Source organism: Protopterus annectens, chromosome 4.part0 (assembly GCF_019279795.1).
Source record: "Protopterus annectens isolate FY-2018-M chromosome 4.part0, PAN1.0, whole genome shotgun sequence".
Lineage (NCBI taxonomy): Eukaryota > Metazoa > Chordata > Ceratodontiformes > Protopteridae > Protopterus > Protopterus annectens.
In genome coordinates, this window is record NC_056733.1 from 1977871348 (window position 1) to 1977894858 (window position 23511).

General features: G+C 38.4%; 1 protein-coding gene across 1 annotated transcript in view; it reads right to left on the reverse strand.

Annotated features, from left to right (window-relative positions):
* Positions 1–3692: 3692 nt before the first annotated feature.
* Positions 3693–23511, reverse strand: part of RNF130 (ring finger protein 130) — a 2389441-nt gene continuing 2369622 nt past the window's right edge. The window contains exon 8 of the mRNA XM_044069596.1: positions 3693–4276. Within this exon, the coding sequence (XP_043925531.1) occupies positions 4167–4276 (110 nt within the window). The 3' untranslated portion in view covers positions 3693–4166. The remainder of the gene's footprint in view (positions 4277–23511) is intronic.

The window sequence follows — 23511 nt, forward strand, 5'->3', positions numbered from 1 at the left end:
AGAAGTATTCTAAGAAGTAAGCCAACATGAGACTGGAGACAGGAGATTCTACCGATAGGGATGATTGCAATTAGGGATACAGAAAATGGGCAAGAGGGAGCTGGAATTTACTGGACAAAACTGACAAAGGATTCAAAAGTATTGGGAACAAATAATGGCAGCGAGAAAGGTAAAAGAATGGGAAGAGGCCAAGAAAACATTTGGACTGCAGGCTAGAGACTGCCTTCCCTGTCAGAGATTGATATCAGAGTATAGGAACAAAGACAGGTATAGGGCAATCGAGTTTTTAGGTGAGTCTAGAACAGAAGCTGCTTTTAAAAAATGGATAATTAGTAGGGCACATAAAATGTCACACAATAACTATAGGAATCAATCACAGGAGGTTAGAAAACATTGGGAAAAGAGATTGGGTAAACAATTCATAAGGAAACAATAGGAGGACATACGTATGGCTCCCAAGCATTCAACAAAAGTCTAGAAGATTTAGGATTTTTGTTTGGAAGTGTTTGCACAGGTATTTTTATACCCAAGTAGAGTCCAAAGAATTTTTCCTTGGGTAGATGCCAAATGTTGGAAGTGTGATCAGGAGGAAAGAGGTAACCATGAACATATGTTTTACGAATGTAATGAGTTGTCAGACTTTAGAAATTCCCTACAGAGTACTCTGTCAGAAATATTTGGTGAGCAAATGCGTAAAATTAGGGAGATGATTCTTTTGAGCTAGGATACAGGATCTGAATTGCCTAGACAAAGTAAGGCCGTGTTAAGTTTAATTCTGCAGGTTGACAAAAAATAATTACTAGAAAATGGAATCATCTGTATTTGAAGTAGTGAATATTGTAACAGAGATAAAAGAACTGGAAGTGGGTCTTTAGAAAAGTGTAAATTACATACAGAAAATGGAAACTGTGAGTTCAATACATGCAGAATAATGTTTTGGAGGAAGAGTGAGGTTTAACAGAAGGTAGGAATTGAGCAAGTTATGTAATGCTGGATTGATGTCAAGTGTATAAAAGAATACATGTGAAGTATAATATTTGTAACTGTGAATATGTTAATATGGTTGGTTTTCTTTTACATAGTTGTATGTTTGGCTATTAAAAACATAGTAATGCAACAGAGCTTGAGCAGTTATACAACACACTGTAATTGTTATGCAATAATGATGACAGTGTAAATAAAAAACAGAAACAAACAAGGTAACAACTGTAGAGGCAACGTAATATCTAAGGTGTATTCAATAACTGTATAACAAACACAATCCCCTAATTTTTTCAGGGAATGCTGTTGGAAGATGAGAATACATGTTGCTATGCTTCTTGCACTACAGTGTACAGACAGACAAAACTTCAAAAAGTGTTTTAGTGGAATAACTCATAATCATAAAGAGTTCAGCACTCTGTGGGGATCCAACATAATCATGAAGGGTTCATCAGTCTGTATGTGGTGATTCCTCATATTAAGAGACAGCTAATCGCTATGTGCGATCATTCATAATCAGAAAGAGAGTTCAGCATTATATAAGGATCCCAGTCTATATATGAAGATTCCTCATAATCGGGGATAGTTAATCACTGTGTGGGGAATCCTAATGATTAGGGACAGTTTAGCATTGTGTAGGGATCCCTCACAATTATGAACAGTTCAGCAATAATTAGGGATACCTAATAATCAGGGGCAGTTTAACACTGTCTGGGGATCCCTAATAATCAATGCTGGTTCAGCATCGTGTGTAAGGATCCCTCTTAATCAGGGACAGTACAGTATTATGAGGGGAACCTTTGTAATCAAAGCAGTTCAGCACTTTGGGGGGATACCTTGTAATCAGGGATAGTTCAGCCCTTTGGAGAATACCTTGTAATAAGAAACACTCCAGATCTCTACAGAAAACCCCTGTAATCAGGGACAGTCCAGCATTGTAACGGGAGCCATCATACTCATGGACAGTCCAGCAGGATTCCTTATAATGAGGTGCAATTCAAAACTGTGTATGCATTCCTAATAATCAGAGACAGTTCACTAGCAAGTGTTGAATACTCCAGTGATGTGGACAGTCCAACAGTGTGTATATAGGGATATGCATAATTGATGCCTCTTTAAAACTGTGTGCAGATTTGGATATCATTCATAATCAGGGATTGATCAGTACTTTACGGGGGCCACCACATCTATGGAAAGTCCATCAGTCAGTATGTCAAGATCTCTCATAATCAGGGATAGTTCAGTGCTGAGTCAGAATGTCTCATAATCAGGGAGAGTTCATCACTGTGTGGGGATCCTTAATAATCAGGGACAATTCAGCACTTTGCAGGGACCCCTTGTAATTATGAACAGTCCAGTATTGTGTGAGAAAACTCTGTACTCAGGGACAGTTCGGCACCATGTGCGGAAATCCCTCATAATCAGGTTCAGCACTGTGTGAAGAATCTCCCATATCTGTGGAGTGTCTGTGAACAGTCATGCAATGTGTGTGTGTGTGTGTGTGTGTGTGTGTGTGTGTGTGTGTGTGTGTGTGTGTGTGTGTGTGTGTGTGTGTGTGTGTGTGTGTGTGTCTGTCTGTGTGTGTGTGTGTATGTGTGTGTGTGTGTGTGTGTGTGTGTGTGTGTGTGTGTGTGTGTGTGTGTGTGTGTGTGTATACAGGGGTTTCTCATAATCAGAAACTGTTCATTACTGTGAGGTGATCCCTCAAAGTCATGGATAATGCAGCAATATGTTAAGTGGGGATTCTTCATAATCAGGGACATTTCATTACTGTGTGGGAATCCTCTGTAATGGGGTAGTTCAACACTGCATGGGAATCCCCCGTATTCATAGACCATCCAACAGTGTGTATGTGAAGATTCCTTATATTAAGGTATAGCTCAGCACTGTGTGGGGATCCCTTGTAATTTGGGACAGTTCAGCATTGTTTGTAGATCCCTTGTAATCTGGGACAGTTCAGCACTTTGTGAAATCCCCTTGTAGATGAAGATGGTTTAGTACTTTGTGAGATCCCTTGTAGCTGAAAACATTTCAGCACAGTGTGGGAGTTCCCCACACTCATGGACAGTCCGTTACTGTGTATATGGGAGTTCCTCATAACCAGAGACAGTTCAGCAGTATGTAGAAATTCCTTGCAACTAAGGATTACTCAACAGTATATCAGGATCGCATGTCATTTGAAGCAATTCAGTTAAATGTGGACATCCTTCATCACCACGGACAATTCAGTAGTCTGTGAGAATCTTTCATAATCTTGGAGAATTCAATGTTTTTGTGGTGTGCATCTCTGTAAAGAGCAGCAGTTGCTAGAACTGCTAACAGTGAATAATTCACTCAGAAGTACAGTTTGAGATGACAGAGCATCTGAAAACTGCAAAAATGTTTTCAAGTCACAAAAAAAGTCCCAGGCTTTATCAGATCTGCTAATACAATTATCCATTTTAGTAAGATAAACAGTCTGAATTCTCTTGAGAATCCTGTAAATGTTTATGCAGTGAATGAACAAAAGAGGATATAGACTTAAGTGAGTAAATCTGCAACATTCAGAAACATACATATATTAGCTGCACAGTGAAGAAGTGATGAAGTGTAAAACAATGTAAAAATACTGAAGGCAGGGAGAACATTCTGTCACTGTTGGGGGTACCATCACATTTTGCACTTGTATACATTTATGGCTAAATTCTTGTTTGAATACTGAAACCTATCGATCCTTTCTACCAACTTACTTTTAATTCTCAGAATATGCAAACTTAAATCTTATATACTCCTTCAGGAAAGTACAAAGAAATAAGCTAGTTCCAGAATTATAGCACTACATGGAAAATGAGGCAGTATTACACAAAAAAATCAGTATTATTTTTCATTCTTTCCCTATTATGAATACCATTTGCAAAACTAATGGATTTCAATTACTACTGCTGTATGTTCCTCTGCAGGCAACATTGCAAGTGGTAAAAATTCCAGTTTAAAAGTCTCAGTGAAGTTTCTGAGCAAATATCTCACACAAATGCAAATGCAAGCTGCATAGTCTGCGAGACAATCCCACTATAAGGAGAGAAACAGCAAGTGACAGTGAGCAGAAACGGACTTTGGAACCTGGGTACGGATCTTTGAAACCAAGATGTCTGCAGATTCAGAGATGCAGCAATATTTTAATTCTTTTTGTTTGTTCAAATGAGTTGTCAAACTTTATTTTCATCATACAGGTCCAAGGAAGGCTGAATGGTTGAAAGTTCAATTTCGCAAACCAGGCTGCGGGGAGACAGAGAGTTTCGATGAAAGAAACGGCCACCTTAAAAAAATAAATAAATAAAGTGAGGATCAGTAAGCCATTAAATAGCAAACTCTTCTTCCATCACATAATAGTAGTACTTACAATAATGGTTTATATATTAAGTCTTGAAGCATGACAGAGTGTTGGTAGCATGACAACTTCATACCCAGATGTGCGGTAAGGCAAAATAGCAAGAGTGCCCTCCTACTCAAGGGCAATGCACGTACCTCACAACTAGCAAACCAACACCTTGAAGTGTTTTAATGCACTTGTAATTTTTACAGTAATGCACATGTATGTGTATATGTGTGTGTGTGTGTGTGTGTGTGTGTGTGTGTGTGTGTGTGTGTGTGTGTGTGTGGATATGTATCTACACATAACTGTTCCCATTCCAAATTACTGTGCTGTTTGTAAATTAGACACTAATACTTAATTTTATTTTTTTCCTTTGGGGACGTTACAGTGTCTGTGTATTAGCTATGTAAACCATGATGTCCTTAGCTATCCTTACATATTTATGTATCATGCCATTACCACAATATTTTCATATTAGTAAAGCAAAAGACACAGAAAAAGAAACTAAAGCAAAAACTGCAACACACAAAAATACTGATCCCCTTACAAATTGTTTATTACAAGCCATGGAGTTGTTTCTTACACTGAACTATTTTCAGGTGGTACTGCAATGCATTAAATTTAATAGTTTTAAAACTGAAATATAGCCCATGTGACTTCATAAGTGGCACTGCTCAGCAAATTACTACATAATTCATTTCACAAAAACAATTTATCAGTAATGTGTTAGGAATTGTACACTTGTGTAATCTTATATACCAGTGCTGAAACATCTTCTAGTCTAAAAAAATGTTAAGAATTTAATTTTGATAACATTATATTAAATGTTTCGTGTAGGCATAGCTCTCAACTGTCTCTGATTATACCTTACATTTTTGTTCTGTCCCTTGTAAAAAAAATGATTTTCTGATAAATCTCGGAGGATTACAGCCAGTCAATAAATGCAGACATCTGCGTTTCCTTCTTATTATTGCTCAGAAACTTCATGTTGATGCAAAAACCTGTTGTTTTATTAACTTTTAATTGAGTCAGAATGATATTTAAAACATGCACCTGATTTTGGGCCTTTGTTCTCGATTTATTTTGTCAATTTTTGCTTCTCACAGCAGGCCATCAGCTGTCTCACAAGACCTCACCTAGTTCACTAGGTCAGCCAAATCTCCTTATGCTGCCAAGGAGTCTCTCTTGACCCATATTCAGGGCTAGCAAAGAGATCAATGCACTTAGAACAGCATCACACAGTTGTCAGGAAGCATTTTTTATCCGTAATTCCCCACCCCACGCATACACTGGTACAGTCTCATGAGTTAGGTGTGCAATGGTTATCAGTACTACTCAGCCCTTCACTTCCACAGCTGGCTTGAAGTCAGCAGGATGCCCCACCTACCCTGAGGCAGCACTACATGTTCTTGTCTCTCTAGTCTCTATCAGAGAGATCAAAGAGCCAGTGTGCCCCATGCATGTGCCCTAAGCATCTTCCCCACAGCCTGGGATGGGCCCAGCCATCTTCCCTGCCAAAGCCATCAGGCACTAAAGCCAATAATCAAACTTAGGTCATCTGGGCACCGTAGTCAGGGCTTTATCCCTTTACACCACTGGCATGTCTCCCCATTGGTTTTTTGGCTTTGTCTCTGATTCTCAAACAAAGATGCTGAGTGTATAAAGTCTGAAGACAGAGTTCCATTTACTAGTGTTACTTGAATTTTTAATCTATACACAAACTTGATTTCTTAAGGAAGCATGTGTAAACTATAAATTTCATAAGTTTTCTGTTAATTAGAGACTCTGGCAACACTCATATATGATTACATACACACACACACACACACACACACACACACACACACATATATATATATATATATATATATATATATATATATATATAGGTTTACCTTTAAAATGTCATGGCTGACTTGTGCGATGCACATATGTGCAAAAGTATCTTTTCAAAAATATGTATTTGCGAAAGAAAAAAATGCCAAACTCACAACAGTGAATGCTAGTGTGCATTTGCTGTTATGAATTTGGTATTTTGAGTGGAGATTGCACTATAGTGGGGATCAGGAAATGCACCCTTTCCCTCACTGTAGTGTGATCTTGGAGTTAGTATATAAGTAGCAGGGGGTATAGGGGGTGCAATGGGGTTTTCCCCCCCTGAAAAACGTTCATAGCAGAAACCCAGAAATGAGGTAGATTTGCTCAAAGTTAATATTCCCTGAGTGCTGACCTTAAGTACGAGGCTCACAATTCTGAGCATTCAACTTTGCCGTTTCCAACATTCGAAGTCAGTAAATAAACAGTCATACAAGTGTTTTGTGGCATTTTAAAGGTAAACCTATACACACACACATATAATATATATAAATATAAGACGAATGGCAGTTGGCTGATTTCCGTGTTGCCGAATGTTAGGAGAGCGAGAGTAAATATTAGCGAATGCAACTTATAATTGAATGAATAATAATGAAATAATGAAAAGCTAGCTGCACCCCCTTAGTTAGAATGCAAAACTACAGAAATACTTCCTTAATGCCAACAAAAAAAAAAAGATTTACAATCAAACACATAATTAATAAGTTTTGTGTGTAATACCAATTCTCTTTTTATTTATATACTTTGTTATGGGTTATTCAATTGGGATGAGGCCATAGGAACACTGCCGTCTTAAGTGACTTTCTTACAGTCACAAAATGAGCAAGTAGAGACTGAGGGAATGAAACCCAGAACTACAGAATGAAACATTTTGGTACCCTATAGCCTAAATCTGCTGTACTAAATATAGAACAGGGGAACATTACAAGGTAAATGACCACAAGGACAATAAGATGCCAAGTTGTATACAGCTTTAGGCAGAGAAACTTAAAATTTCTTGCCACCCTTTTCAATCACTTAATAGTGCTCAACTTCCAAATTAAGCAGGCTGTATATGATAATTCTGATACATTTATGTCTAGTCATACAGTCATCAAGACTAGTCTTGATACGTTGTCTGGTCACATGGAAATATTATTTTTAGCCTTTGGCTGATAACCAAAAAGAATATCACAGAAAACATACTTAGTTTGCTTCAGTTTTAGTTTTAAGAAGATTTCATTGCAGGGCCCAGTGTACATTTTTCCCTTGGCATATAGAAAGAAGTTGTTTGTGATACAGGTTTTGTTCTAGCTCTGCATAAAGGTACTGATGGAATATAGTTCTAACTATAGGATGACTGATATGCTTATTTTATGTAATGGCTTATGATTACAGTGTCTATGAGTATATTACAGATAAAGGCACAGTCACAAAATATGCTTTGTCAAATAATCTTTATTTTTTATTTCCATTTTATAATTCTAGTTATATAACTGTATAGTGATCAAAATGATTTCCCTATCATTCTAACACAAGGGAAAATGTGAGACAAATAAGGATAAGAAGGAAAAAGAATAAGGGTTAGAAATGAAGGAGAACCTAATTCAAACAGAACACAGAATTTCCACACTTCATTAAAGTAATACTGTACAGCTGGGTGTATGTCATGTTGAGATTTGTTTGAGGCTGAAGCAGTTGATGTAAACCTGAAACAGTAACTCTGTATAAATGAGTAATAAGTCTGTTTGGGTAACTGTTACTGCACTACTGCAGCTGTTTCTGTTTTATTAAAATAATATACAGAAAGCTGGCTTTTGCTGTAATTCTATTTTGAGTTTTATAAGAACCTGCAGCTAGAAAAAGTAGTTTTTGCTATGTTTGTATGTATGTCGGCCTCCGTAAGTACTGTGAAGTGCAGTTTTGCAGCTACAAGGCAGAAATACTGAATAAATTCCTTACACTGGCAGTTACATATGAAGGGAATATGAGGCATCAGTTTGGAAATGGAAAGTGGGCATTGATTAGGGACAAACAGATAGCAAATACTGGAAGAGGTGAAAATAAGCAGAAAAAAGTGAAGAAGATAAGACACAATGGAAAGAGGAAGCTAAAACACCATGCCAGAGAAGGACAACTGATGTGCTAGATTATACAATGGCAAACTTGCATAGCCTCTCCAGTGGAGAGTGGGGTAGTTCCCAAACACTACACTGGAAAGTGGCAGGAAACAGTCCCACTATGCCAAAAAATGTCTAGAAAGGAGATAGGTAACCACAACACAGTCAGTCTTACGTCCAACACAGGAAAGATTAAAAAGAGAATTCTGTGGGGTAGGCTGGAGAAGATTTAGAAAATAATTTTGTGAGGTAGGGTGATAAATAGGTTCATAGGTTCATAGGTTCATACTAGGCTATCTGCCCGAGGGCATTTACAAGCCTAGCCCATCGTTTTGTGGCTTACGCCACCCCTTTAGTATGGGGAACTATACCCATTATTTTGCTGTGCCTCTGTCGAGCAGTGACACTGAGGTAATCCCTGGGGTATATCTGCGATCTCCCATCCATTGGTCAAGATTTCTCTTGAACAAGGCCAGCGAGGTGCTCTGCCTCACATGTACCGGGATTTTGTTCCACAGCATAGGGAGTCTTTGGGTGATGAATCTATCCCTCCAGCACGTCCTATTAATAGCCGTGTCGAGGTTTAAGTCTCCTGCCCTTGTGGCTCTGATGGATCTAGATTTTTTGAGGTGAAGCATATTCATCAAATCTGGGTTTGACATGGCCTTGTATGTTAGGCAAAGGTCACCTCTGAGCAAGCGGTAAGCGACTGAATAGAGCTGGAGTTCTTTCAGTCGGGCAGCATAGGACAGATTTTTGAGACCCTTTATCCTTTTGGTGAGGAACTTTTGTGGCCTCTCCAGCTGCTGCAAGTGTCGGGTCAGATACATCCCGAATGGGGCATTGTACTCAATCATTGGTCTGATGAGTGATGAGTAAAGGGAGACTATGACCTCCCTTGATCTAGATGAGAATCCCTTCATGATAAGGTGGGCAATGTAGAAGGTCTTCCTAACTACTTTAGCTACATGGGTGTCGAATGACAGACTACTATCAACCTGGGTCCCCAGGTCCCTGATAACTTCTTCTACAATAAAGAAAAATACAAAGGGGTAGGATGATGAAGTTTGTCGGTACAAAACTGTCCAGCAGTGGGCAACAAATTGCTTTCATAGTAGGTGATCACTCTAACTGGATCTGGTTTTATGGTTGAATCACCATCAAAGCCAACAAAGGAGAAATGGAAATTAAAGATTTATCTCAACCTCTGCAGGGCCTCATGCAGTGTGCCTCAAAGCATGCTGGTGGAAAACTAGAAAGAATAACAGTGAGGGCCTGAATGGTAAAGTGAAAACAGAAATGGCTATGTGAAGGTAGGCACAATACAGAAGCTGGAAAGGATTTTTGTTTAAACTATTTATTAACATTACACATTACATAGTAACATGAGTACACCTCAATTACAAACAGAAAACAAAACATTATAAAGCTTTTTCTTTTTACTCAGTATGCAGATATGAAGTTTGTCTTAACAATTATAAATTACTCAAGTCTTGCCTCCCTGAAGTATCACTCCTGAACATTTTTCTATATACATTGTTCACACAGATTCCATTACTATGTATTTTTCTTCTTCTCTTTTCTGTCTCATCTACAACATTCAACAATTGGAAAAGAATGGCTGAAGAAGGAGGCAGTGACTGGTAGAGTGTAACAGGTTGGTGCTGAGACCCTTCTTGTTCAGCATGCATCTCTCAGACATAACTGTCTAGCAGTTAATGCAGAGGATTAAGGCAATGAGCTGATAATGAGCTCCCTCCTGTGGTACAGGGTTTGATTCTCACAGCTTCATTTGCCTGCTACATGACTTTAAGCAAGTCACGTAACAGCACAGTGCTTTGGGGCAACTGGGGAATTGGTCTAGGCTCCTCAATGCTTTTCTGGACCACACACCTAGTAACTACCTACGAACTTATAAGGCCACTTTTAGTGAGACACCAAGTTTAGAGTGATGGTTAACAAATGAAGGAATCAGCATCTAATGTGACTTATTACCAACAGTGGGCAGGACAGTGTCAAGTGAAATTCAACATAGAAGTGCTACATTATCCAATTTGGGGGAAGGGGACTAAAGCGATAACCTGAATAATGTCTTAGTGCAGACAGAAAAAAAAATCATATGCTCAAAAGCTAAAAAAGCTTTCTGCTTTAGACATTGTTAAAAACCATAGAAGTGAAAAGAAAATATTACTCAAAACCCAAGACTTCCCAACATTCCATGTTGGCGTCATTGCTACTGCACTAAGATTTGATCATCATGTTTTGAGCATAGTCAGGAAATACTTTTTTTTTTAATTTCTCCAAGTCTTTTGGGTTTCTAATACCATAATGGGAATGGACCCCATTCCTAAGTCAAATTATGATTAAAGTTCACGAAATTAGTATTGTTTCAGTCTTTCATGTCAGCCAGAAGTACTCTTCGCAACATCCGCAATGTGCTCAGTAATGACTCCTTCTGTAATTTGTATGTAGTTACATGTATCAGTAACATATCTAAGTATGACTGTAAATTCTTTTTTATAAGACCCATTGCTCCTACTACTACTGGACGGCGCAGTGGTGCAGCGTTTTGCATTGTAGCCTCACAGCAAGAGGTTCTCCTGTTCAATTCTTGGCTGAGGTGCCTTCTTTGCGGAGTCTGCATGTCCTCCCTGCCTTCATGTAGGTTTCCTCCCACATTACAAATACATGCACCTGGAACATTTCTCCCCAAGCCTCTGCTGAAAATTGGCTCATTCCAAGTCGGACTTTCCCAGTAAACAAATGTTAAATAAATAATAAAATAAATAAACACTGGAACTGTCAGGAAATCATTCTATATGACCCACTTGAGTTCCATGGAAATGCCTTCAAGATTCAAAGTCATCATCATGCCACTGTACTCTTCCCTCATCATACACATCACTGAATACAATGCCTCCACTGGCAAGCGTAACTCAAAGTATATTGCTCAACTAGAAAGGTCACAAGGGCACCTTACCAAAACAGATCAAAGGCCTTAAATCTTTTAACTATCCTGACAGATTAGCACAACTTCCATTATACTCATTAGCCTACAGGCTGCTCCAAGGTGATCTGTGTCTTGCTTTTTAAACATAAAAGACAGAATCACATTTAACCTTCTCTTTGTTTTCAAAACCAGTGGCTCTGCAAACACCCACATTAGGAAACTAAATCTACACCAACAAATAATCAAGACTCTCTGACAACATAGATTTCTAATTCAACATATTCTCACTCTATGGAATACGTTGCTACAACAGGTCAAATAAAGCTCTACCTTTAAGGCTTGTTTTTATGACTGTACAGGTAGACACAAATTTCCACTAGGATTATTATGTATGGCCCTGCTCAGTTTGGAAAGAAAACACTATTAAGTGCTTGAAAAAGCACAAACTTTTAAGTCTGACCGTCTCCATAATGGTACATATGGTTAGACGGGTCTATTTCACAAACCCAAAATACCACATAACTGACATTCAGAACACCAAAACCACAAAACCGAAATCTGAAAATCCTGGTAAGTCAAAAACCCGACTTCCACATGACCGAAACTGTGAAACAACTAACCTGCAATACAGTACAATAAAGAAACTGTGAAGACATGTCCTACAAATATTCTCCTGCAACGTTAAACTCGAGCACTAAATACTGAAATAAACTTAAAATATATTGCATGGGTTGCAGGAAACGGAAGTACAACACTAACCACAACCACTATAGCAACAGCACACTACCGTATTAAAACTCAAACAACGTACCAAACCTCACCTAAACCCCACCCACCAATACCTGCAAAGCAAAGAAATATCCCATTAAATATTCATGGGGTAGCTATAGCACCTACATGAATAGATTAGCACAACTTCCATTATACTCATTAGCCTACAGGCTGCTCCAAGGTGATCTGTGTCTTGCTTTTTGAACATAAAAGACAGAATCACATTTAACCTTCTCTTTGTTTTCAAAACCAGTGGCTCTGCAAACACCCACATTAGGAAACTAAATCTACACCAGCAAATAAGCAAGACTCTCTGACAACACAGATTTCTAATTCAACATATTCTCACTCTATGGAATAAGTTGCTACAACAGGTCAAATAAAGTACTATTTGCTCTACCTTTAAGGCTTGTTTTTATGACTGTACAGGTAGACACAAATTTCCACTAGGATTATTATGTATGGCCCTGCTCAGTTTGGAAAGAAAACACTATTAAGTGCTTGAAAAAGCACAAACTTTTAAGTCTGACCGTCTCCATAATGGTACATATGGTTAGACGGGTCTATTTCACAAACCCAAAATACCACATAACTGACATTCAGAACACCAAAACCACAAAACCGAAATCTGAAAATCCTGGTAAGTCAAAAACCCGACTTCCACATGACCGAAACTGTGAAACAACTAACCTGCAATACAGTACAATAAAGAAACTGCGAAGACATGTCCTACAAATATTCTCCTGCAACGTTAAACTCGAGCACTAAATACTGAACTAAACTTAAAATATATTGCATGGGTTGCAGGAAACGGAAGTACAACACTAACCACAACCACTATAGCAACAGCACACTACCGTATTAAAACTCAAAGAACGTACCAAACCTCACCTAAACCCCACCCACCAATACCTGCAAAGCAAAGAAATATCCCATTAAATATTCATGGGGTAGCTATAGCACCTACATGAATATTCATCACAGAAACGTATATTAAAAAAAAAATTAATTTTTTACTTTTACATTTTTGCAGGGGGTACCTGCGGTGGTGGTGCTGCGGTAGCATTGTCACCTCACAGTCAGATGTTGCCCGTTCGATTCTCAGTTAGAGCATCTTCTGTGTGGCGACATGCGTGAATGGGCATTCCTTCATTGAAGGTTGTGCGTTAGGCCCAGCAAACCAGTATGTAAAAATCTACTGCCAATCATTAGCGGACCGGAGTTCCGCTGTGGCGACCCCTAATCGGGAAAAGCTGCAAGAAAGAAACAAACAAACATTTTTGCAGGGGGTCTACGCCCCCCCCTACACCCCCACCCTGCAATTTAAATATACCAACTCTGAGATCGCACTACAATGCGGAAATTATTGAATTTCCTGTTCCGCTCAGCTTGGATAGTTGGCATTTCAAACATTCAGTCTTCTGAATGTTGGTACTGTGAAGATTCACTCAATGTGAAATTTCGAGTTTCTCGTCTCTGTCATATGAAAGTTGGTCTACTGGCATTTTGGTTATGTCAAATAGACCTAGTCAGGCATCTTAAAGTCCTTATAACTGATTGCCTAGTATTATTCCTATAATTCTTAGAGTCTCTGGACAGATAGGTGTTGAGTTTTTACTTAAGAGCTTTCTCTTGAATACTGAAAACATAGAAATACAAAAGAAATATCAGTTAGAGAATATATTAGAGTGAGAATATATGGGAATAAAGAATAAATGGAGGCAGACACGAAGATGTTGGGAAGCAGCAGTAATATCTGGAATTGATAGATGAAATACAGATTAGGGGGAGAGAAGGAAAAGTAATAAGGGGGAATTTAAAGATCAGTAGAAATTAGGTGAGGGAAGGAAGGAATGCAGCAGAAATTAAATGGCAAGGAATATGAGACAGAGAGATTGAGAAAAACAAAAGGGACTATAGTGGATGAAGAAAAGGCAGAAATGATACAGCTACCACGATATACATCCAAAGCTAGGAAATTAAGAATATCTGCATAGAAATGTCTACATAAGCACTTTTATTACTCAACAAGATTAACTAAAATGTTTGTAGGAGTAGATGAATCCTGCTAGAGATATGGAAGGGAAAGAGGAACTTTGAGATATGGAAGGGAAAGAGAAACTTTGAGTCACACCTTTTGGGACTGTGAGGAACTGAGGGAGTATGAAGATGAACTAAGGCAAACTCTGAGGAAAAGTGGGAAAGGAGACAAGTCATTTACTAAAAAGCTATTCCTGCTAAGGTATAAGAAAGGCATGCCAAAAGATAAGAAGAAAATAGTAAGGTTAATAGTGACAATAGGAAAGATGGAAATCACTATAAAATAAAAAAATGAACGGACAAGATGGGGAGAATTTGAAAGATTAATGGAAAATTGAGGATGATAGATGGCAGAGAGGTAAAGGGGAAGGCAGTGGACAAATACTGGAAAAGACTGGAAAGATTGGTTAAATGAGGATGGAAATTAATAAGAGTAAGAGCTTATGAGACACATCACCTGACAGAGAGAAAGAGAAAGTCATGAAGGACATGATAAATCTGTAAAAAGTTAGCTCTCCGATGGAGGAGAGTTGTAGAAGTAGATGTTAGATTAGTTAAAGGGAAACTAAAAGGTGGACAGCTGTTAAAATAATTTGCGAATAACAAAAAGTTTCATATGTATGACAATTATTTGAATATTAAGAATAATGAAACATTGAAGAGAAATGTATTTAATGGTTTGTTGGCTAAAATAAAGTAAGGCATGAAAAAAAGGTGACATAATGTAACTACTGATATTGAGATGAATGGAATTGATAAAAAGGAAAAGTTAACAGCTGCCAGCGAAGAAATGAAGCACACAATGCACGTGGATTGCGTTGTATGTACATTGATATTGTGAAGTTTGAACAAAAAAAAAAAAGCTTTTTCCTTTCTGCTAAGAAGGTGGTGATTAAAGTCAAATTACAAAAACATACACTCTAATGCTCACAAAGCCTGCTGCTTTAGGCACTGTTAGAATCACAGATTTAGTATTCTAACCTAGTACCTCCAGCATTCCATGGTGGCATCACTGGACTAAAAATAGGCTCTGGAAAAATAGTTCTTGAGTGTCCACTTTTTCCTTTCAGTTAGGATACCCCCAAGCAATGCAACTAAGGTCAAATTACAAACATACCCACACCAATGCAGAGAAAGCCTTTACCCTCATCCCACATGCACACATTGCTAATTATATATACCAACTCCAAGATCAAATTACAGTGGGGATGGAGCATATTCCCTGATCCCCCACTGCACTGCAATCTCTAAGTTAAAATACTGGTACTTTTTGAACAGCTGATTTTTCAATCTGCTGTGCCAACTTTTCTCCTCTTCCATGAAAAGACTCATTGACGAAAGACTACGGTCCCATATATACATATATATGATCCTCACTGTACCACGATCTGTATAGAAATGCTTCAACTGTGAATTTAACCCTTTTCCCTACTGTAGTGTGATGTTGGAGTTGGTATATTTATATATATATATATATATATATATATATATATATATATATATATATATATATATAAAATATATATAATTTGCATGAGCTGTGAGGGATCCTTGCCCACCCACCTCCCCACCCCCCCCCCCCCGCAAAAACATAGAGGTTTTTTTTATATTCGAGTTTTCGGAAAGTCAAACATATGATCTCGAACATATGAATTCAATAATAAGTGGAATCCTGGAATCTCTAAGAGTGAATAATCTTTTTTTCTGTTTTTCTGCCTGCTGACAACTCTGCATGCAAGACTGCAATACAGCAGGGTATTGGAATTTCCTCTTTCCCAAATGCAGTGTGACCTTGGGTTGATATATATATATATATATATATATATATATATATATATATATATATATATATATATGTGTGTGTATCAAATTAGCACAGACAATAGGAGATGGGGGGGGGCTCTTGCATTTGCATTTTACTGACCACCTCAGACTGGAGGTGCTAGGCCAACTAGGTTCCAGGAGTACGGCCTCAAGTCCAGATGTCCTCCACTGGATGGGGGTGGATAGCTATCAAAATGGGTTATGAGGTTCCACTGTATTGATGATCATAATCCAAGCTAGTGGGGGGTGCATGCAGAGAGCCCTGCACGGTTGGAGCTGGGACAGGAATTGAGCCCTGCTGTCCCACCAATAACCTTGGCATCAAGGAACTGAAGACTAGAACAATTTCAACAATAATTATCAACTTCTCAGTCAGCATCAGCATTGATGAACACTGGAAGCAGGGGGACTTAACTCTGAATAGGAAAAGACTGACCCCAGGGATGGAAAACTTAAGCCTGAAACAGCCAGATCTATTGCTGACCCCTAGGGATTCAACCCTGGACATCAATACAGAAGTCTTCCTCAACCATAAAGAGCTCAAGGTCAGCAAGCCTGACTCTAGTGATGCAGGTGACATTGAAAAGTTCAAGAAGTGTAGCTGACCTCAAGAAGGCCAAGATTTTAATCTGGCATCAGGGTGTCATCCACTGGCATAATTGTTAGTGGGATCTGATAGGGTGCTGGAGAGGAAAACAAAAGTCCTGTAGCTTAAAAGTCAAGTAGGGAGGAGCTGTACTTGCCCCGATGTTAGCTGGTGATGAGACCTAGGAGCACATTTGCTGCATCAAAAAAAGTCTTTCAACAGTTTATTATAATCTAAATTAATTGCACACAACCTCCTAGACCTACAAGATCCTACAGAATGGAATGTTTTCACTTCAGTTTCTGATACAATGGACAAAATACTGGTGAGCCTAATTCTGGGTCTTATGAAAAAAAAGACTGGTAGGGGAAGAGGAAACCCCTCGATGTTGCTTATAGCTAGGATCAGTAGCCTCTTGCTCTGAAGAAGCTGGTTTCCTCTTTGAATTTTGAGGTTTTGTTGAAAGGGTCAAAGCAGAGGAGAAACCCTCAAAGTCCCAGAACATGAAAAGCATTGGGCATCTCTTTTTCAAATGAAAGGTTAGAAGGAGGCAACATATCTCTGACATTTCTGAGAAATATGCCTTTCCAAGACACTTAAACATGCATTATGTGAGGATTTTTGCCTCACAATTGCACTTAGTATATTTTTTGGATGCCTTTGAAGCCTTCTTGTCAATTACTAGCAAATGACAAATACACTGAGACTGCCATAAAATTAACACACCATTAATGACAACAAAACTGTCACAGCCACAAATATAGTTTAATGAGACACATAAGCTAACTGAGGCAAATAATATTCAAATAGCAACAGAACAAACTGCCCCAAAACTACCAAACGAAGGATCACTAAAGTGAAAAGAAAGAATGAAAAACAGCACAGCAAAACTAATCAAGAAAAATACTAAAACATGTTGAAAGGTGAGGGGAAGACTACACTAAAATAAAAAGGAAACGTTTAAATTAAGTAAGCGGAACAACAACTAGAAAGGAGGAAAAGGAGCAAACTGACCTACATAACAACAAATTCAGCAAAATATAGGTTGCAGCAATTCTCTCAGTGATGGAATGGAAGTATGTCTGAAGAGATCTGGCATGGAGTCCTTAGTAGCACAGCTTCGTGGGAAAACAGGAAAGGTTTATTAGCCTGGGAAAACATTCTCAGCTTGGCTACGTCATGCCATTTTAGCCATGATGGTAAAGAAAATGGAACTTTAGTCTCAAACCTCAGTATTCCAGATGCAAAGCCGGTGATACTGGGGTCAGCTTTATTCAAGTTTTTAGCTATATGCACTCAAAAGCAAAAGAATACTTCAAAGACAGACAAAGGAAAAGGCTGCATTACTGGGAACAGTAAAGGCACCACAGGGTGGTTTTAAATTGAAGCCATTCAGAAGGGCAGCAGATGATCAGTATGGTACTAAATGAGTTCTTACTGAGGTTAGATCTGTGGCGAAAACGGAAGATGACTTGACTATGACCCACACAACTTGAGTTTCATTAGAGGCCTTGGTACTGCAAAAGATGATACAGTGATGGGGAGGAATCATGTGGCAAAGCATGCTCATCTCTCCTATTATGGAGGGAAAGGGGACATGCTTGTTGCCAGTTCCTGATGGTGACCAGCACAGGAGTAGCAACACAAGATATGCAAGTTGGGTGGATGAGAATCAGATGTGGGTGTGTCATGATGGAGACAGGGAGTTCTCCATGCAATATGCACACATGTGAATTGTAGTGATAACATACCACCTCTTCCTGCTGGAGACCATGATTCCTGAATAATCAGTATGCAAATGATGATACAGTCTATTACGTCACCCTATCAGTTTAATCCAGTATGGTAGCTCCAAAGGTCTAATAATTAACAACCTGCATCAGTCCTGCCATTTGTTAAATTATGGCAATCCCAGAACCCCTTACTTAAGTGACTTAAGTTATCAACTAAAGGGTTAGAGTATAACGCTCAACATTGAAAGCTAGCAGCTACAGTAGGACAGCAAAACCTGTAAGTCTATTCCTTTCACCAGACGTGGGGAATTCAAAGCCTGGGCAAATGTGAAGCTATAACCTGCTCTAGAGACAAGACTACCTGGTGAAGGTACACATCAACTGTATGCCTCAACTGCCTCCACCCCACATGCTTACAAGACACTATTTGAATTTATTTGTTGTGTCTGCTAACAGGTGTTCTATAAGGTGCACTAAGTCTGCATATTAAGCAGATTCTTGGGCAGGTATTTCAGCGTATGTGTTTTTTTTTTTTTTTTTTTTTTGAGTAATGGGTCAAGTGCTGGAGTTACTACAGACTACACAGCAAGGTCTTTGTATCTAACACCTGTGGATTGTGATATAAATTTTCTATGTACCTCAAGCATAAAGACAGAAGAAGTTAGCCTGGTTGGACAGAGCAGATAAATGAGGAACATACTTGGGCTTGATCTCTTTGTGGAGTAAGACAAGCTGCTGCAATGTACAATTCCAGGGAGAAGCTTTCTTAACTGATTGTTTGGAGTGGGAATACACCAAATAAAGGTAAGCTGGCTATCTGCTAGAATTGAGCAGCTAAGTAATAAGAAGTCTTTGAGTGTTCATCCTCTCGCTTTAACTCTGGAGATGACAAGCTATGATTCACAGCAGCAAAATAAAATACATTACTGTGACCATTACATCTTTCATTTTCCCTCTAATCTTCAGTGAAATTTCTGAAACTGTATGTTTAGACTTGTGTTTTCCACAGCTCAATGCTTAGGAATAGGAAACAAAATACAACCAAAATAACTATTCCAAAAAAGGTCAACTTATTTTTGTTATATTTTATTATTTGTTAACTGTTAGGTGGGCTGGTATGAAGACACTTTTAAGCCACAACCCAGTCAAAAAGCAAGGGTACAAACATTGTGCAATAAGCATGAAATACGTTAATAGATTAACAAAATGCAAGGTGACTGAAGATAAATATTAGATAAATCCAAAGTACAAAATGAATATCTGCACAAGAATAATTACAGCATTTACAGTGTACAGAATATCTGAGAGGATAGGGAGGTGGGCTATTTATAAAAATGCAGGGTATTTAAAACATCAGTGTTGAATGACCATTGATATGGTTTGTGTGTAGGGGAGCACTGTATGTGTCTTACAGCAGCAATCTGAAGTAAATATTTACTATTGTCTTTCAATTCCTTTACAATGAGATATCGAAATTTACACAGAAAGTGACTTTTTGGGGGGCAGACTACATGTAAAAGTAAAGGTCTGTAATGTAATTGTTAAATGAACACTAATACAGTTGATTTGGTGAGGGAGAAGTATATGTTATGTCATATTATGATATTTAGGCACATTTGATCATCCCTAACTTTAAGGTACTTTGTCCCTGATTATATATGAAGAGAATTTGGAAGAACTAGCTAGACTCCCTAGAATGCAATCAGAAGAAGGGACTAACAGGAAAACAATGACAGATGGTGAGTGTCAGAAGTATGAAGATCTAGTGTAGGATTGATGACAACAGTGGAATGTATAAAATGACGCAGTGCTGGAGACTGACAGTGAGGACAGGAAGAAGTCTGGGGAATGGCTGATGCAGAGTGAAGGGAGGATATACTATGCAACTGCTATTTATGGGAAGCATTATGTTGGCATGATTATGAGGTAATGAAATGAAACTATAAATGTCTGAGAAGCATAGGTATGATTTGGCCCTTTACATAAATTTCAACAAAGACAATTAGTAAGCAGGCATACAGAGCGGAATCAGAGCATACTGATCCATCAGCTATGCTGGCAGCAATAAAAAGAGAAAAACAGGATATGAGTACAAAGAGAAAAAAAATACAGAGCAGCAACTAGACCATACCAAAAAGTATATTAACTGCAAGGGAAGAGCACCATTATATGCCAGATGATATTCAGGACCAAGAAGCAAGAGGGAAGCAGTCACTCATCCCAGCTTAGGCACACAAACGACTGTAAGCTACACTGCTCGACCCAGAATACCCAAGTTCTTGTGACATAAGCTTTTAAACACATCATCACTCAAACAATGATACAGAATACTGCTCAAAGTACTAGTGCCCAGTCTGAAGGCATGCAATACAGTTTGCTGTGGTAACCTTTGAAATGTCAGGACCTGTTAGAATGAGTCTTGAAACACGTAGAATGAATGTCTGAAAAAACAGACTTACATACACAAAGTCCAAGAATGCCATTTCTCAGTATATTCCCTTTTCTCCAAGGTACGGAGAACTACACACACACACACACACACACACACACACACATATATATATATATATATATATATATATATATATATATATATATATAGTTTTAAATACTGAAATCTCAAAATCCCAAAGAACAAAATACCGAAACCATAACAGTGAAAGTTTATCACTGAAACTGCATAATCCAGAATATTAAAATAGCAAATTAGCTATTAAAGCAGTGCTGTTAAGCTTTTAATAGGATGCTGTGCCCTTAAGACGTTGTACATTGTACCAAATTAAAAAAAGATAGTTGACGTTATGTTACAAGCTCCTGGAAATATCAGAGAGGGGTATGCAACAGTGAAGTCTCAGAAAAGTAAGGAAGTCTTGCTTATAGTAAGTTATATATACCATTTACAAAGGAGAATCAAACTAAAAAATTACTGGCATTGTTAGCTGAGGTCAGCGGAGAAGCAGAACAGTATATTTACCATTGTCATCACTGTAGTGCGATCTCAGAGTTGATATATTTAATAAGTAGGCATGGGGGTGCAGGGATGCTTGCCCCCCCTGCTTAAATGTACAGAAGTAGACTTAGATTTATTTGGATTTGTTGGTGTCTGTTTTGTGGTGGAGGGCAGGAAGTACAGGTTTACGTTTAGTGTTTCGACATTTTGGGAGTCGATGTTTTGAAGTTTCAGAAAACTGAAGTTTCGATGTTTTGGTCTCAATATTCTGGTCTTAGGCATTTTGAGATTTTGTTATTTCAAATTAGATCTATATATATATATATATATATATATATATATATATATATATAAGTTTGGGGGATGTGAGGTGCTTGCCCCCTGCAAAAAAAAAGTTTAAAGGAGAAGTGCGATGTTCAAGATTCGCTCTTCTCCTGCATTTCTGATCATTTTTTGGTGTGTCATCAGTTAGCAATTCGAGTACTAACATTTCAACAGGGAAATGTTTGCTACTCCATCTTCGAATGACAATACTTTTAACCACTTTAGATCTCAGTCTCCTAGCTCTTAATTAATAAATTTCATGCAAATGCATGAAAACCTAATTTCTCCACAAACACAGACCCATAATTCACTCAAATTACATCTAACACATTAATTTGCACATGCTTTCAGAGGCATTCAAAGGCACCTAAGTGGATAGCAAACTAGACCAGAAAACAGTTAGCAAAACATTTAAATACAGGTTTCAATCAGAGGCAAGTGTATTTGCAAAGTATTGTTCCCACAGTCATATTGACATTGCCAGAATGTCATCGACTTGCATTTCAAAATCACACAGTTAAACAATACATTTCATAAGCAAATGCAAAACTGTCCATTTGCAGTATCCGCACAAATCACTGAATGGTTACACAAAAGAAAGCACCCTAATCCCTCCCCTCCTAAAATGACTGGACAGCAAACTAATCATGCAGCCGGGTAATGGGATGAACAGATAACCAGAAAAAAACATTCCAGATGGCTGGCATACATGAAGTAAAGTGCTTCATGGGACTATAGAAGCAAGAAGAGTCAAGCTAGTTGTGGATAGCATGAATGTTGTAAACAGCTAGTAATAAGAAAAGGCTGCAATTAACAGGAAAACAGGATAGTTTTCTCGAATGTTCAACTAAAGTAGTAGTTTTCAGTTTCTGTACTTGAGGGTGACTGTAAATAAGCCAAATGTTGACACATACTGTCTTAATACATTATCTCTGGTTTCTTATCTATGCGGTTTTGTTGTTATCCCTGGTCCCACGGTTACATGAGCACAATGAAGCCTGCCTCGTATAAATACAGACTGACATCATACCATGCCAGAGAAGGTGTAGAACTCACCTATTTGAATTCTGGTATGTCTCAGTAATGCTAGAATATCACCACTGTACCAGTCCAGTGCAAACTCTACCAACTCCTCCTGCAGTCTTCTAAGCTCACGTGGTTGGGTCTAGTCTGAAGTTAAAATAATCATCTTATCATATCCTTCTACTACACGAACCTCCTGTCCAACATACTGCCATGCAAAAAGGGCAAGTAATTACCATCTGCAAAAATGTTTTTGCAAGGGGTTGTGGCCCTGAAAACTGAAGTGTGTGGGCTTTGCACTCATACCCCAATTATTAAATTTACTAACCTCAAAGTTGCACTAACTTGCAGCAAAATATGTTATATCATTATATTATTCTCTTTACTCAAGATAGTGCAGCAGTATGTATTACTATATTTAGAAACTGGAGGGGAAGAAGCAAAGAATCAGCACTCAGCTCCAGAGGGGCACAGCCCCCTCGCTCATGTAAAAGCAAAGAACATTTATGTGCTTTTACAGGGCAAGTATGGTGGCTTAGTGGTAAGATCTCTGATTCACCACTTCATTGTCCAGAATTCTGTCCTAACCTGCAGTCACTGCATGGAATGTTGCATGTTCTCTCCATGTTGAAGTAGGTTTTCTAACAGTACTCCAGTTTCCATTCCTCCCACCTCTTATTCTTTGTACAGACAATTATGATTGGTTCTCCAATCATAACCAGCTTGTTATGTGTTTTGAGACATTGATGTTAAGAACCTCGCCTCAAGAGTGAAGATGCACAGGTCCTCCTACAGTTTTGATAATGTGATGTACATAGCTCCACCTGGTGGTGGTGATGACAGGAGGTATACAGATCCTCTAGGCACTGACGGTGGAAAATACAAAGATTCTTCTGGTAGACCATACACAGATTCTTCTGGAAGAGAAGTTGTGTACTCCATGAAGTTAGACCCAAATGTCAGTCCAGTTAACAGGCCAGCCAGAAAAGTTCCAATAGCCATG